General features: G+C 60.5%; 2 protein-coding genes across 3 annotated transcripts; both read left to right on the top strand.

Moving 5' to 3' along the window:
- The first annotated feature begins 191 nt into the window (after positions 1–191).
- Positions 192–5,574, top strand: ALDH3B1 (aldehyde dehydrogenase 3 family member B1). The gene is made up of 4 exons (XM_004713728.2): positions 192–805; positions 1,227–1,393; positions 4,873–4,972; positions 5,053–5,574. Exons 1-4 carry the CDS (start codon positions 445–447, stop codon positions 5,241–5,243), a joined length of 819 nt encoding a protein of 272 aa, XP_004713785.2. The 5' UTR covers positions 192–444; the 3' UTR covers positions 5,244–5,574.
- A 1,394-nt stretch (positions 5,575–6,968) lies between these two features.
- Positions 6,969–11,057, top strand: NDUFS8 (NADH:ubiquinone oxidoreductase core subunit S8). Of its 2 annotated transcripts, none has more exons than XM_004713589.2 (7): positions 6,969–7,002; positions 9,090–9,153; positions 9,234–9,284; positions 9,607–9,696; positions 9,791–9,963; positions 10,666–10,794; positions 10,883–11,057. In XM_004713589.2, exons 2-7 carry the CDS (start codon positions 9,090–9,092, stop codon positions 11,012–11,014), a joined length of 639 nt encoding a protein of 212 aa, XP_004713646.1. In that variant the 5' UTR covers positions 6,969–7,002; the 3' UTR covers positions 11,015–11,057. The 2 variants fall into 2 exon arrangements, with proteins under 2 accessions (XP_004713646.1, XP_045153202.1); XM_045297267.1 differs by lacking the exon at positions 6,969–7,002 and adding an exon at positions 7,308–7,412.
- Positions 11,058–11,330: the final 273 nt, after the last annotated feature.

Here is an 11,330-nt window from a genome sequence, read left to right as displayed (position 1 = left end):
AGCAGGGGACCTTCTGACTTGCTTTCCTCTCTCAGGAGAAAGCACAGCCTGTCGGGCTGCCAGGTGGGGGTGAGGGCACCTCAAGGGCTGGGAAAAGGGGCCAGAGCCCTGCAGATTCCCGGGGAGGGGCTGCTCATTCCTTGCCCTGTCACCAAGCATCACTCCCTGCAGCTCAGGGTGGGCATTGGACAAGGCCAGACCCCCAATGCCAAGTTCCCTACCTGGGCAACTCAGGCAGGCTGACTAACCCAGCTGATGTAGCCCCGTCATCCAGCCCTGGAAGCCTCCAGGCCTCGTTTTCTTAGCTGTGTAATGGAGCAAAGCTCTGAGATCCAATTCTGCCCCTGACTGTGGAGGAAAGGCCAGTGGGGGCTGGCCCAGCGCCCCAGACCACTCATCTTTCTTTCTTCCCTTTCAGGGAGTCCCCGAGTGGGCAAGGTGGTCATGGCCGCCGCAGCCAAGCACCTGACCCCCCTGACCCTGGAGCTGGGGGGCAAGAACCCCTGCTATGTGGACGACGACTGCGACCCGCAGACCGTGGCCAACCGCGTGGTGTTCTTCCGCTACTTCAACGCCGGCCAGACCTGCGTGGCGCCGGACTACGTCCTGTGCAGCCGCGAGACGCAGGAGCGCCTGCTGCCGGCCATGCAGAGCGCCATCACCCAGTTCTACGGCGAGGACCCCAAGGCGTCCCCGGACCTGGGCCGCATTGTGGGAGAGAAGCAATTCCGGCGGCTGCAGGGCCTGCTGCGCTGTGGGCGCGTGGCCATCGGGGGTCAGAGCGATGAGACCGAGCGCTACATCGGTGAGCCCCTCAGGGGTGCAGGAGGGCAAAGGGTTATGGGATGGCCCAGGGGCCAACGGGGTAGGTAGTGTAAGGACACAGAGGGGTGCAGGGAGACAGGGTGCGGTCTCGCAGCTTCTGCACCCTTGGCCCTTCTGCAGGGTCCTTGGGGGCTCACTGAGCGGATCACACGCCTCTGCCTGCACCACAAACCCCTCAGCCCTGACCCAACGCCTGAGCCCCTGCTCTTCTGGGTAGCAAGGCCACCCCGCCCCGGGCCCCCAGCCAACACGGACCCTGTCACGAAGAGTGTCCCCACACTGGGGACCCCTCATGCTCCTCCCTGAACCTCCCTCTGCCTCCTGGGTCCCCCAGTCCCGCCCTGCGCGCGTGCCTGCGGAGGGAAGCTTCTGGGTCCCGCTGAGCGCGCCCTGTGCCGCAGCCCCCACGGTGCTGGTGGACGTGCAGGAGACAGAGCCCGTGATGCAGGAGGAGATCTTCGGGCCCATCCTGCCCCTGGTGACCGTGCGGGGCCTGGACGAGGCCGTGGACTTCATCACCCGTCGAGAGAAGCCGCTGGCGCTGTACACCTTCTCCAACAACAGTCAGGTCCGCCAGGGCGCAGGGGGCGGAGAGGGCCCGAGGGTGCGATGCCAGAGAGCCCTGGCTACAGCTGGGGCCATGGGGGCCCAGCCCCTCAGGAACACCTGGCAGGGGGAGGTGGCGGTGCGCAGGAGCACAGGTGGGGTTGAGTCCCTCAGGGGTAGCTCCAGGCATTCAAGCACGGGGTGACCCTCTCCACTCTGTTCCTGTCCTCCCCCAGGATCAGCAGGCCCAGCACCAGAGCCCCCCACCCCACCCCCCACCTCAGTCCAAGTTCTCTCAGGTGGGGTGGCTTCTCCAGATCCAGGGGCTCTTGGCACATCAGCCTCCCTTCCCCAGTTCCTGCCCCCTGGAAGGCCCACACAGGGCACTGCAGCCAGGGCTGGGGACCAGAAAGCCACCTGTGAGCCACTTCTACTTGCCCCACCCTTCTCCAGCCCCAGTGCCCACCCCCTGGGCAGAACACCCCCCTCCCCCAGCTCCTGTCCATTGAGGTGAAATTCACATAAAACCAACCAGAGAGCTGTTTGGTGGTCTTTAGTGCATTCACAATGCTGTACAACCACCACTGCGTCTAGTTCCAGAAACTTCTCACCACCCCAAAAGAAATCTCCAAACCAGTGAACTGTCCCACCCCATTCTCCAGCCTCTGGAGAATCATAACTGCCTTTCAGGATTATTCCCATTTCTCTCATCAGGGGCACTATGTTCAGCTGTCACCGTTGACTGTTGCTGGATCTCCCCATCCCTCCTAACCAAGGGATTTCCCCATCCCTTCTAAGCCTCCCCCACCTACCCCAGGGAAACGCCAACAAACTTAGATCTCTACAGACTTGCCTGGTCTGGTGTTGCACATGGGGTCACTGTCATTGCTGGGAGTTGACTTCGACTTCTGGTGACCCCATGTGACAGACAGGTGCAGCTGAGAAGGTTTGAGTCACCACCCTTTTGCTTAGTGGCCAAAGGAAGATTTGCTGGACAATGTCGTTTGAATTGTTTTTATTTTGGAAATAAAGGCAGCAGAGCGCCGTTGTGCACCCCAGACCCTTGTAAGGTACCCTCGTAGTGCAGTGGTTAAGCGCTAGGCTGCTGAGAGGCCAGCAGTTCGAATCCACCAGCTGCCCTGCAGGAGAGAGATGTGGCCGTGTGCTTCTATAAAAGTGACCAGGTTTAAGTGACTTTCTCGGAAACCCGAGGGGGCAGTTCTACTCTGTCCTACAGGGTCACTCTCGGGTTAGGGACTGCTAATAGGTATGGCATTTGGAGAGAGTTGTTGGAAATGTTCTAAGTTAAATATGGTGTTGGTTGCACACCTGTGGATTTATTAGCAACAGAGCTGTACGTTGCAAGAGAGAACCGTATTGAGTCCCGTCAAGCACTGGGAGAGCACATGCCTGCTAGCCCGAAGGTCGGCAGTTCAAATCCACCAGTAGCTTCTAAGGAGAAAGCTGAGGCTGGCTGCATCCGGAAACGTTGCCATGCAGGGTGACTGCGAGTCAGAATCCACTGGATGGGGACACTCTCACTGCCATCAAGTCAATGCTGGCTCATCGCGACCCCTGTGGGTTTCTGAGACTGTAACTTTCTACCGAGTAGAAAGCTCAGTCTTTCTTCCTCGGAACTGCTGGGGGTTTCGAACTGGCTACCACGCGGACCGCAGCTCAACCAGTGACCCCTACATCCCCAGCGCACCTCTGGATGGGAGTAGAACGGTGCATTTGCCCAAATGAGGAAACGGGTGCTGGTTTGTGTCTCTTTGCTAAAGTTGAGACTTTCTTGGGATTTCACCTGTTTTTCTGGTCCAGGACTCTTTCCACGTAACCGGTGAGTCCCAGCTCCTTGATCTGTGACAGCTTCTCCCCCTTGCTCTTGTTCCCATGGCCTTGAGTCTAGACGGCTGGCCTGGTCTCCTGAGAGCCCCCCATCTCGGTGGGCTGCTGATGTCCAGGTTCGATCAGGGTCTGGGTTTGGGGAAAGAATACCTTGGTGAAGGTGGCCTCTTCACTTTGTCTTGTGGGTGGGTGCCGCTCACCTTTGTCTCAGGCAATTTCCCCCTGGCCTTGCTGGATCCCCACCTCCAAGCCAGCCTCAAAGGCTAGCCCACCCTCGGTGGGTAGGGCTGTGGTTAAGCCCCACCTCGGGGGGGTAGGGGGCTGGCCCTGCGTGGCTGTGACTTGGAATTCTGGGCGTCGCTTCTCTTCCATCATTCCTTCCCATCCGTGTGGACTCACGGGCAGGGCGGCCCACTTCTATGGTGCTCTGCAGACACTCTGTTTCCAAAGTGAAGGTGTGTGACGACCGTGAGTGCCCTGATGGGACTATCGCCATTTCCCCCACAGCACATGCCTCCTCTGCATCCCTGCTTTGGGTCCTTCTTGTGTTATCAGACTTCACGCAGCTGCACACTGCGTACACTAGGGTGGTAAGTACCTTTGTGGACACTGGGAAACCAAGATTCCTGGGAGCCGCTTAACTGCTTAACTCGGCTCCATTGCACGGGCTCTTCCTGTGTGTGCGGTTGGTTCTCTGGACCCTAATCCAGAAGGCTCCCGTAGTTATTTTGCTGCTCAACTTGTCCCTGTTCTGGGCCTGGGACGCCTTCCAGGTTGGCTCGTATCCCTTGGACACACCTGTCCTTTTGTTTCTTGGCCATTTCCTTACTTTGGGACTCACCTTGTGTGTGCCCTGCCCTCAGACACAGACCCTGTTTTCTGGAAACAGAGTCAGCTGGTGTACTGGTCTCGTGTCTGCAAGTCTCTGGGCTAGCTCCCCTGGCTATATGCAGAGCACTCTGGTGGGGGGGCTCTGGTGGTAGTCCATCTGTAACAGGTGTTGTTGCGCACCTGGGCCTCTGTGGTTCAGTGGTTTTTGACACACACACACACACACACGCACACACACGCCCCAACGGGCATCTGTTCTTGTCCCCCACGGAGGTTCATCAAGACCCAACATAGTGAAGTTGTGTGTGTTTGTTGAAACCAGTTACCACCAAGTGATGCCAACTCCTGGCCACCTGAGCAGAACCATGCCCCTCAGGGTTTGCAGTGGCTAATGAAGTCACCAGGTCTGTCTTCCGAGGTACCCCTGGGTGGGCTCCAGCAGGGCATGGTCACTGTTCAGATCACCCCGGGGGGCACCGTTGGATCACAGACTGACTTTTCTTCCTTGGTCATCCTTTGAACAGCCTACAGACTGTCCTTCATCAAGGCAGTCAAAGGCCAAGTCTGGGCTCCTACACCACGGATCTGGTCATGTGGCCAGGGCCCCACTGTACAGAACTCTCGACGGGTGTCTCCCCCCTGCCTCGCCCCCACTCCCTCTCCCCCTCTCCCTGAATGACTCCTGCCCCCTCCCACGGGGTAACCCCTGCACCTCCTCGTCCCAGGCCCCTGGGGTAGGGGTCTGGGTCACCCGGGAGCAGCTGCGCAGGGGCTCTCCCTCACAGACCCCAGGCCTCATTGCTGCTTCCTTCTCCTCGTCAGGTGGTGAAGCGGGTGATGGCGGCGACGAGCAGCGGGGGCTTCTGCTCTAACGATGGCTTCATGCACCTGACGCTCGAGACCCTGCCCTTCGGAGGCGTGGGTAGGTCAGCGCCCCTCCCTCGGGTCAGCGCAGGCGCCACCCACCGAGGGACTGATGCCACACCCCGTTGCTCTGTGCAGGTGCCAGTGGGATGGGCAGCTACCACGGCAAGTTCTCCTTCGACACCTTCTCCCACCACCGCGCCTGTCTGCTGCGAGGCCCCGGGCTGGAGAAGATCTATGCCATCCGCTACCCTCCCTACTCCCCGAGCAAACTGAGGTTGCTGCTGTTGGCCATGCGGACCCGCAGCTGCAGCTGCACGCTGCTCTGAGCAGCCCGCGCGTGCTGGTGGGGAGGCGGAGAGTACAGGGACCAGGAGGCCACGCTCCCCCCATGCCGGCCACTGGTGCTGGCAGGTTGCACAGGTGCTGGGGTGAGGGACAGCAGAGGGGAGCCTGCACCCTGGAACCACTGTGACTCTGCCCTCTCAGAGCTTCAGTTTCGCCAGAAGTCCACTAGAAGTGAGTAACCAACACCAGCACCCAAGATCGCTTCGGGTACTAAAAGTGGGGGCAGCTTAAACACCCCCTCCCAAAACAAACAAACAAACAAACAAACAAACCCATTGCCCCCAAGTTGATCCCAACTCCATGACCCAGCAGGATGGCAGAATGGCCTCATCGGGTTTCTGAGATGGTCATCTTTAAGGCGGTAGGCTACTGCATCTTTCTTCCAGGGAGTGGCAGATGGGTTTGAACCGCCGACCCTCTGGTTATCTGACGATCGATCGTTTTAGGGAAGTGGGACAAGGCTTAATAAAAATGAGTTGCTGAACTGAGCCTCGGATGTCCTGTTCTTCGTTATCGTGCACACAGCTGGTTGGCTCCCACTGGTTTGGGGAGGACTGGACACAGGCATCTCTCCCTCCATGCCCCTTCCTGCTGGCAGTCCCAGGTCCTGGGTACATTGTCACCATGGCCTACCCTCAGCTCATTCTCCTGGGCCCCGAAGCCATGGGCTCCTACTGGAAACAGCAGGACCTCCTGACCTCCTCTATTCACCATGCCCAGGGTGACCACACAATCAGCTTCTTGTCGTGCCCCCTCTCCTCAGGCCCAACGCCCTTCAGGGCAGCTGACCACCTCCTCCAAAGTCCACTAGATTATCAGTCCAGGGAGCTCCTCATCCCTAATGCCCTCTATGGTTGCTGTGGCCCATGGAATCAAGTTCCCAGCCCCAGTGAGTCTCTGTCACCACCCCAGTCTAGTAAGTTGGCAAGCCACTGCCCCCTCCCCTCCCCCTGTCCTCTTTGTCCCGACAATCTCCACATCTGCCTGCTCAACTCTGCCGTGATCTCCCCCAGGAAGCCTTCCCTGACCATCCTGACACAGGGGAGGGGGAGTGGGACTTCAGTCCCTGTGGGACCCCAATGCAAAACCCACCGGAGAAAGACTTCCTGGCCCGCTGGTCATCTGGGTCCTGGGCCACACAGTTTGGGGAAGTCATGAAACCTCCGTGGTTCAGTCTCATCTGTAAAATGGGCTGTTGCGAGATTAAACGTGTGGGATGTCCAGGACAGAGTCCGCCGAGTCCGCGTCCGTCGTCATCGTCTTCCTGTCACTACCCCACACACCCCACTGAGCCCCATCCGCCCTCTGTGGGGCCCAGGGGCCTGCCCTGCCAGGCCGTGTGCTCGAGCCCGAGGGGGTGAGGGTAGCCAAGGAGGGACCCCAGTCCCTGCCGCTGCAGGTCACCCGCGTGCTTCATGGCCCGCCACTCAAAGTCGCCTGGGACGCCCCGCCCCGGATGTCCCGCCTCCTCCAGCGTGCGACGCTCGCGTATTGGCCCCTTTAAGCCAGCATGGCGGCGCCCTGCAGAACTTCAAACTCCTGCGCTGTCTAACCAATCAGAAGGAAGATACCTCTGGGCCCCGCCTCTTTCACCGTGCCTCTGGCTAATCAGGGCCCAGCACTGTGGATCAACCCACAAAGAGGGAAGCCAGTCGGCCCAATGGCAGCGTCCCGGGCGTCAGACTCCGCCTCTCCGCAGACCGGCCCGCTCGGCACGAGAAGGAGCGGCAGCACTTCAAGGTAGGTGTTCGGGGCCCGCTCCTTATGCCCGGCCTGGGCGGCGCGGCGGCGAGACGAGGGGGACGCCCCACGGACCCCACCGGCTCGGCGTCCGGGCCGCACCTCGGCCCGCTCAGGACACCCGGGCCTCACCTCGGTGCCCTTCAGCGAGTAGCGGACGCACCATCCTCACCCCCCCCGCCCCCACCAAGGGCGCATGCGCTGTCCCGACCCGGCGGCTCCGACGTTCGTGGGGTCAGAGGTCACGGGGAGGACGCGGGGGCGGGCGGGGGTTGGGTGCCCGGGGCTAGAACCCGAGGTCTGGGAATCTGAGCGCTCCGATTTCCGGGCCAATTCCCGGCCTACCTGAGCCCGGATGACTCCTGTGACCACTGGGAGGGAAACAGGCCAGGTGATGCCACCTACCCAAGGTCAGCCGGCAGGCCGGGCGACAGGTCCAGAAGGGACTGGGACACGAGGCAGGATTGGACATTGGGCCAATGTCAGGACCTTGTGGGCAGCCCCTGACCTGGTCCTGGTCCTCAGCCGGCGGCAGTGGACGCCGCTTCTGGTTTGAAAGTGCTCCCCCGTCAATCTTTTGGACTTGGGGGAGGGGAGACGGAAGTCTGGAGTCCTAGACCCAGGAGGTGACACGGAGAGAACTTAGGGCCCATGGACGGGGGCCCAAGTCGTAGCCCAACTGCCAGGGAACCGGGAGACAGGAATGGGGAGAGGTTGACAGATACACGAGATGCCCTGGTGGGGCCATTTTCTGAAACCCACATGCACCTGCCTCACTTAAAAAAAAACACAATTCACGTCAAACTTTTTTTTTAGCATCTCTTTGTTTTTATTAAAGTGGCTCGGGCCCCTGACACCCACTGAGGACAACATTAAATCTACGAAAACTCACTTCCATCAAATCGATTCTGACGCACGGCGACCCTACAGCACAGGGTAGAACTGCCCCTGTAGCTTTCTGAGACTACTCCTTTTTCTCCCGCGGAGCGGTTGATGGTTTCCAACTGTTGACCTTGCAGGCAGCAGCCCAAGGTGTAACCACTACGCCACTAGGGCTCCTCAAACATACAAATTCATGGAACAGCCATTTTCTCGTCATTTCCTTTTTCTGCCAAGTTTTTGAAGCCCCCTGGCACAGGAGCCTCCCCTGATCAGAGGTTTCACTTAACAGGTGCCACAGGCAGAAAAGAGCATTATTGTGTGTCCGGCTGAGTCAGCCCTGACTCACAGTGACCGGCTAGGGTTCCCAAGGCCATTCATCCCTACAGAAGCAGGTGGCCTCCTTTCTCTCCCACTGTGCGCGCAGCTGGTGAGTTTGAACCACCAACCTGGTGGTTATCAGCCCAGCGCTTAGGCGGCAGCCCCACCCGCTGAGGAGTGCCCAGCTTCGATAGGAATAGGAAAAACTGCCCCTGTGGGGTTGGTGATTCAAACCCGCCAGTTGCTCTTACAGAGAAAGTTGAGGCTCTCTGCTTCTGTCTCTGGGTCACCAAGTGTCAGCATCGACTCAGTGGCAGTGGATTTGGGGGGTGGTGGTGGTGATGGTAGTGGGGGATGCTGGAGACACTTCCAGTGTCATCATGCTCCTGGCTTCCGTTCAGCTGGTCTGTCTCTGTGGAGATAGCGTCCTTCCCCCGCACTGCCCTCTCCTCTTTGCTGGAGGGTCACCTTAGCAAAGGGTGTCGCTTAGGGCTCTCCGATTGAAGGCAGCACAGTGCTCTTGGTGGTGTTGTGGGGCGGGTGATAGTCTCATGCTTGGTAAAGCAGAGGGGCAGCAAGAAAGCGAGACCCTCAAGATGGAATGGACACTGGCTGCAACCCTGGCTCACACATAAAACCAGTCAGGAGGGTGGCATTGCATTCTGCTGGACATGGAGAAGCTGAACCGGAACCGACCGGACAGCAGTATTTCTTCCATCAGTCAGCCTGTTACTGGAATACAAGGCGACCACTGGGACGAGCTTTAGTTCCGGGTTCAGGGGTTATCTGAGGGCACTAGTCTCAGGCTTCCCAGAGGCCCTGTGGGTTTGACCTTTGCTGGGAAGTTGAATTTGGTTCTCCATCATTACCCCCCTCCCCTGTCACAGATGCGCTGCTTGGCCACACCGACGCTGCTGCGGGCCCTGGCGCAGGTCCAGGCCTCGCGCACAGGTAGGGCAAAGGGACCTCTTCTGGGGTTGGGGAGCCCTGCATGAGTTCACAACTTAAAGCTTCACCCCTCTCTTTTTCAGGATGTTTTAGTGGCCGGAGCCTCCACAGCAGCTCAGTGTCGGCCACCTACAGTGAGTCCTGAGTGACCTCCAGCCACTGGCATCCCCGGCCAGGCTGCCCCTCCCAGAGGCAAGGGTTGGGGCTGCCCCCTCAGGGCCCTTGGTGGTGAAGATTGAACCATGGGGCGCAGGACCCCATGTGCAGGGGTGGAGATCTCCCCTGTGGGTGCAGTCTGAGCTCTCTGGGTGGGGTGGGGCGGGCAGCAGGGCCTGAGCTATGGGTGTAGGGGCTGCATCCCAGAGCTAGGGTGGAGGGGCAGTCTGGAGAATGGGAGGGAGCCTGGTAGTCCCGGAGCAGGCTGCCTCTCCCAGCCCCGCTGCCCTGTCCCCCCAGAGTATGTGAACATGCAGGACCCTCAGATGGACATGAGGTCGGTGACGGACCGTGCAGCCCAGACCCTGCTGTGGACAGAGCTGGTTCGAGGTGGGTTTGAGTGAGTCGGGGCCAGCCAGGCAGGCCCAATGGGAGGCCCCAGGAAGGACACCCTCCTCACCATGTCTACCCTTGCCACCCCCAGGCTTGGGCATGACCTTCAGCTACCTGTTCCGGGAGCCAGCCACCATTAACTATCCCTTTGAGAAGGGGCCACTCAGCCCACGTTTCCGAGGTGAGCACGCCCTACGCCGGTACCCGTCCGGGGAGGAGCGCTGCATCGCCTGCAAGCTCTGTGAGGCCATCTGCCCCGCCCAGGTGAATGCCCTTGGCCAGCCCAGGCCCTCCCTCTCGTCACCCCCATTGTCTCTTCACCCCCTCCTTCTCTTACATCCCCCGCGCCCAGGTGAGCGCCCACTGCTGCTGCTGCCGCCTGAGGGTCCCCAGTCAGGAACCACAGGGTGTCCCCAGGCCGCAGGTGGGGGGCCATTTGACCTGGGCCTCTAGAGACACTCCCAGCAGTGGGAGGCCCCAGACCTGCTGGAAGCCCCTCCCATCCAGAGTCTCTATTTCCTTCTCTGTCAAAAGAGGCTAATTCGACTCAGGTCCCAGGGGCACGCCACTTCACCACCTCGTCACTCAGTGCTTTGACGGGGGTGGCAAGAAAGTGACAGCCATTCTTGGACAGGAGCTAGCAGCTGTCACACAGCAGCAGACAGGGTACCGGGACTTAGGCTGAGGAGACCCCCAGGCACAGCCACCACAGGCGGGAATGGTGGCCTCGGGCACAGGGGTCAGGTAGGGCAAGAGTGAGGGACAGGAGGGTCAGACACCCTGGAGAGTGTGGGGCTGGGGAAGCGCGCCCCCGAGGTGTGGGAAGCCCCCAGAGTGGGAAGGGCACGTGTAAGGCAGTGCAGGCCTGGAGCCGAGCGAGCGGCCCTGGGAGGTTGGTGGGCCCGACTGGGGTCGGGGTCGGGTGGTGGCGAGGGCAGTGAGGCAGGGCCGGCCGTCCCCCTCCAGGCCATCACCATCGAGGCCGAGCCGAGGGCGGACGGCAGCCGGCGCACCACACGCTATGATATCGACATGACCAAGTGCATCTACTGCGGCTTCTGTCAGGAGGCCTGCCCGGTGGACGCCATTGTGGAGGTGTGGGGCTAGGGGGTCGGCATGGGGCAGGGAGGAGGTGGGGGAGGGGCTGGGGCAGGGGCCTGACTGCGGCCACCCCGCCCTCCAGGGCCCCAACTTCGAGTTCTCCACGGAGACGCACGAGGAGCTGCTGTACAACAAGGAGAAGCTGCTCAACAATGGGGACAAGTGGGAGGCCGAGATTGCCGCCAACATCCAGGCCGACTACCTGTACCGATGACCGCCCCGCCCTGCCGCCCAATAAACGCGCACTGACCACACTGCCTCTGGGCCTCGCCAACTCCCTCCCGGCTCTCTGTCGTCTTTCTATGGGAGCCTTCGGCCCCCACGGCCCAGAGTACCCCACCCCCGCACACCTTCCTGGGCCTCTTTCCCAGGGCTGGGCAATGATGACGGTCACCCGGACCTGCCCTCCCCGGGGGCCACCACACACGAGCCTCCCAACACACAGGGTCACCTCAGGAAGGCCAGGCCGTCCTTGATGAGGGGCAGGAGGACATCTGGTCGGGCGTGACAGTCACGAGAGGGTGACACAG

This window comes from Echinops telfairi, unplaced genomic scaffold, assembly GCF_000313985.2.
Source record: "Echinops telfairi isolate 266 unplaced genomic scaffold, ASM31398v2 ScPeMD7_7417;HRSCAF=8455, whole genome shotgun sequence".
Taxonomy (NCBI): Eukaryota; Metazoa; Chordata; class Mammalia; order Afrosoricida; family Tenrecidae; genus Echinops; species Echinops telfairi.
The sequence above is the reverse complement of the archived record's forward strand: the minus strand, read 5'-3'. Positions and strand labels throughout refer to the sequence as shown.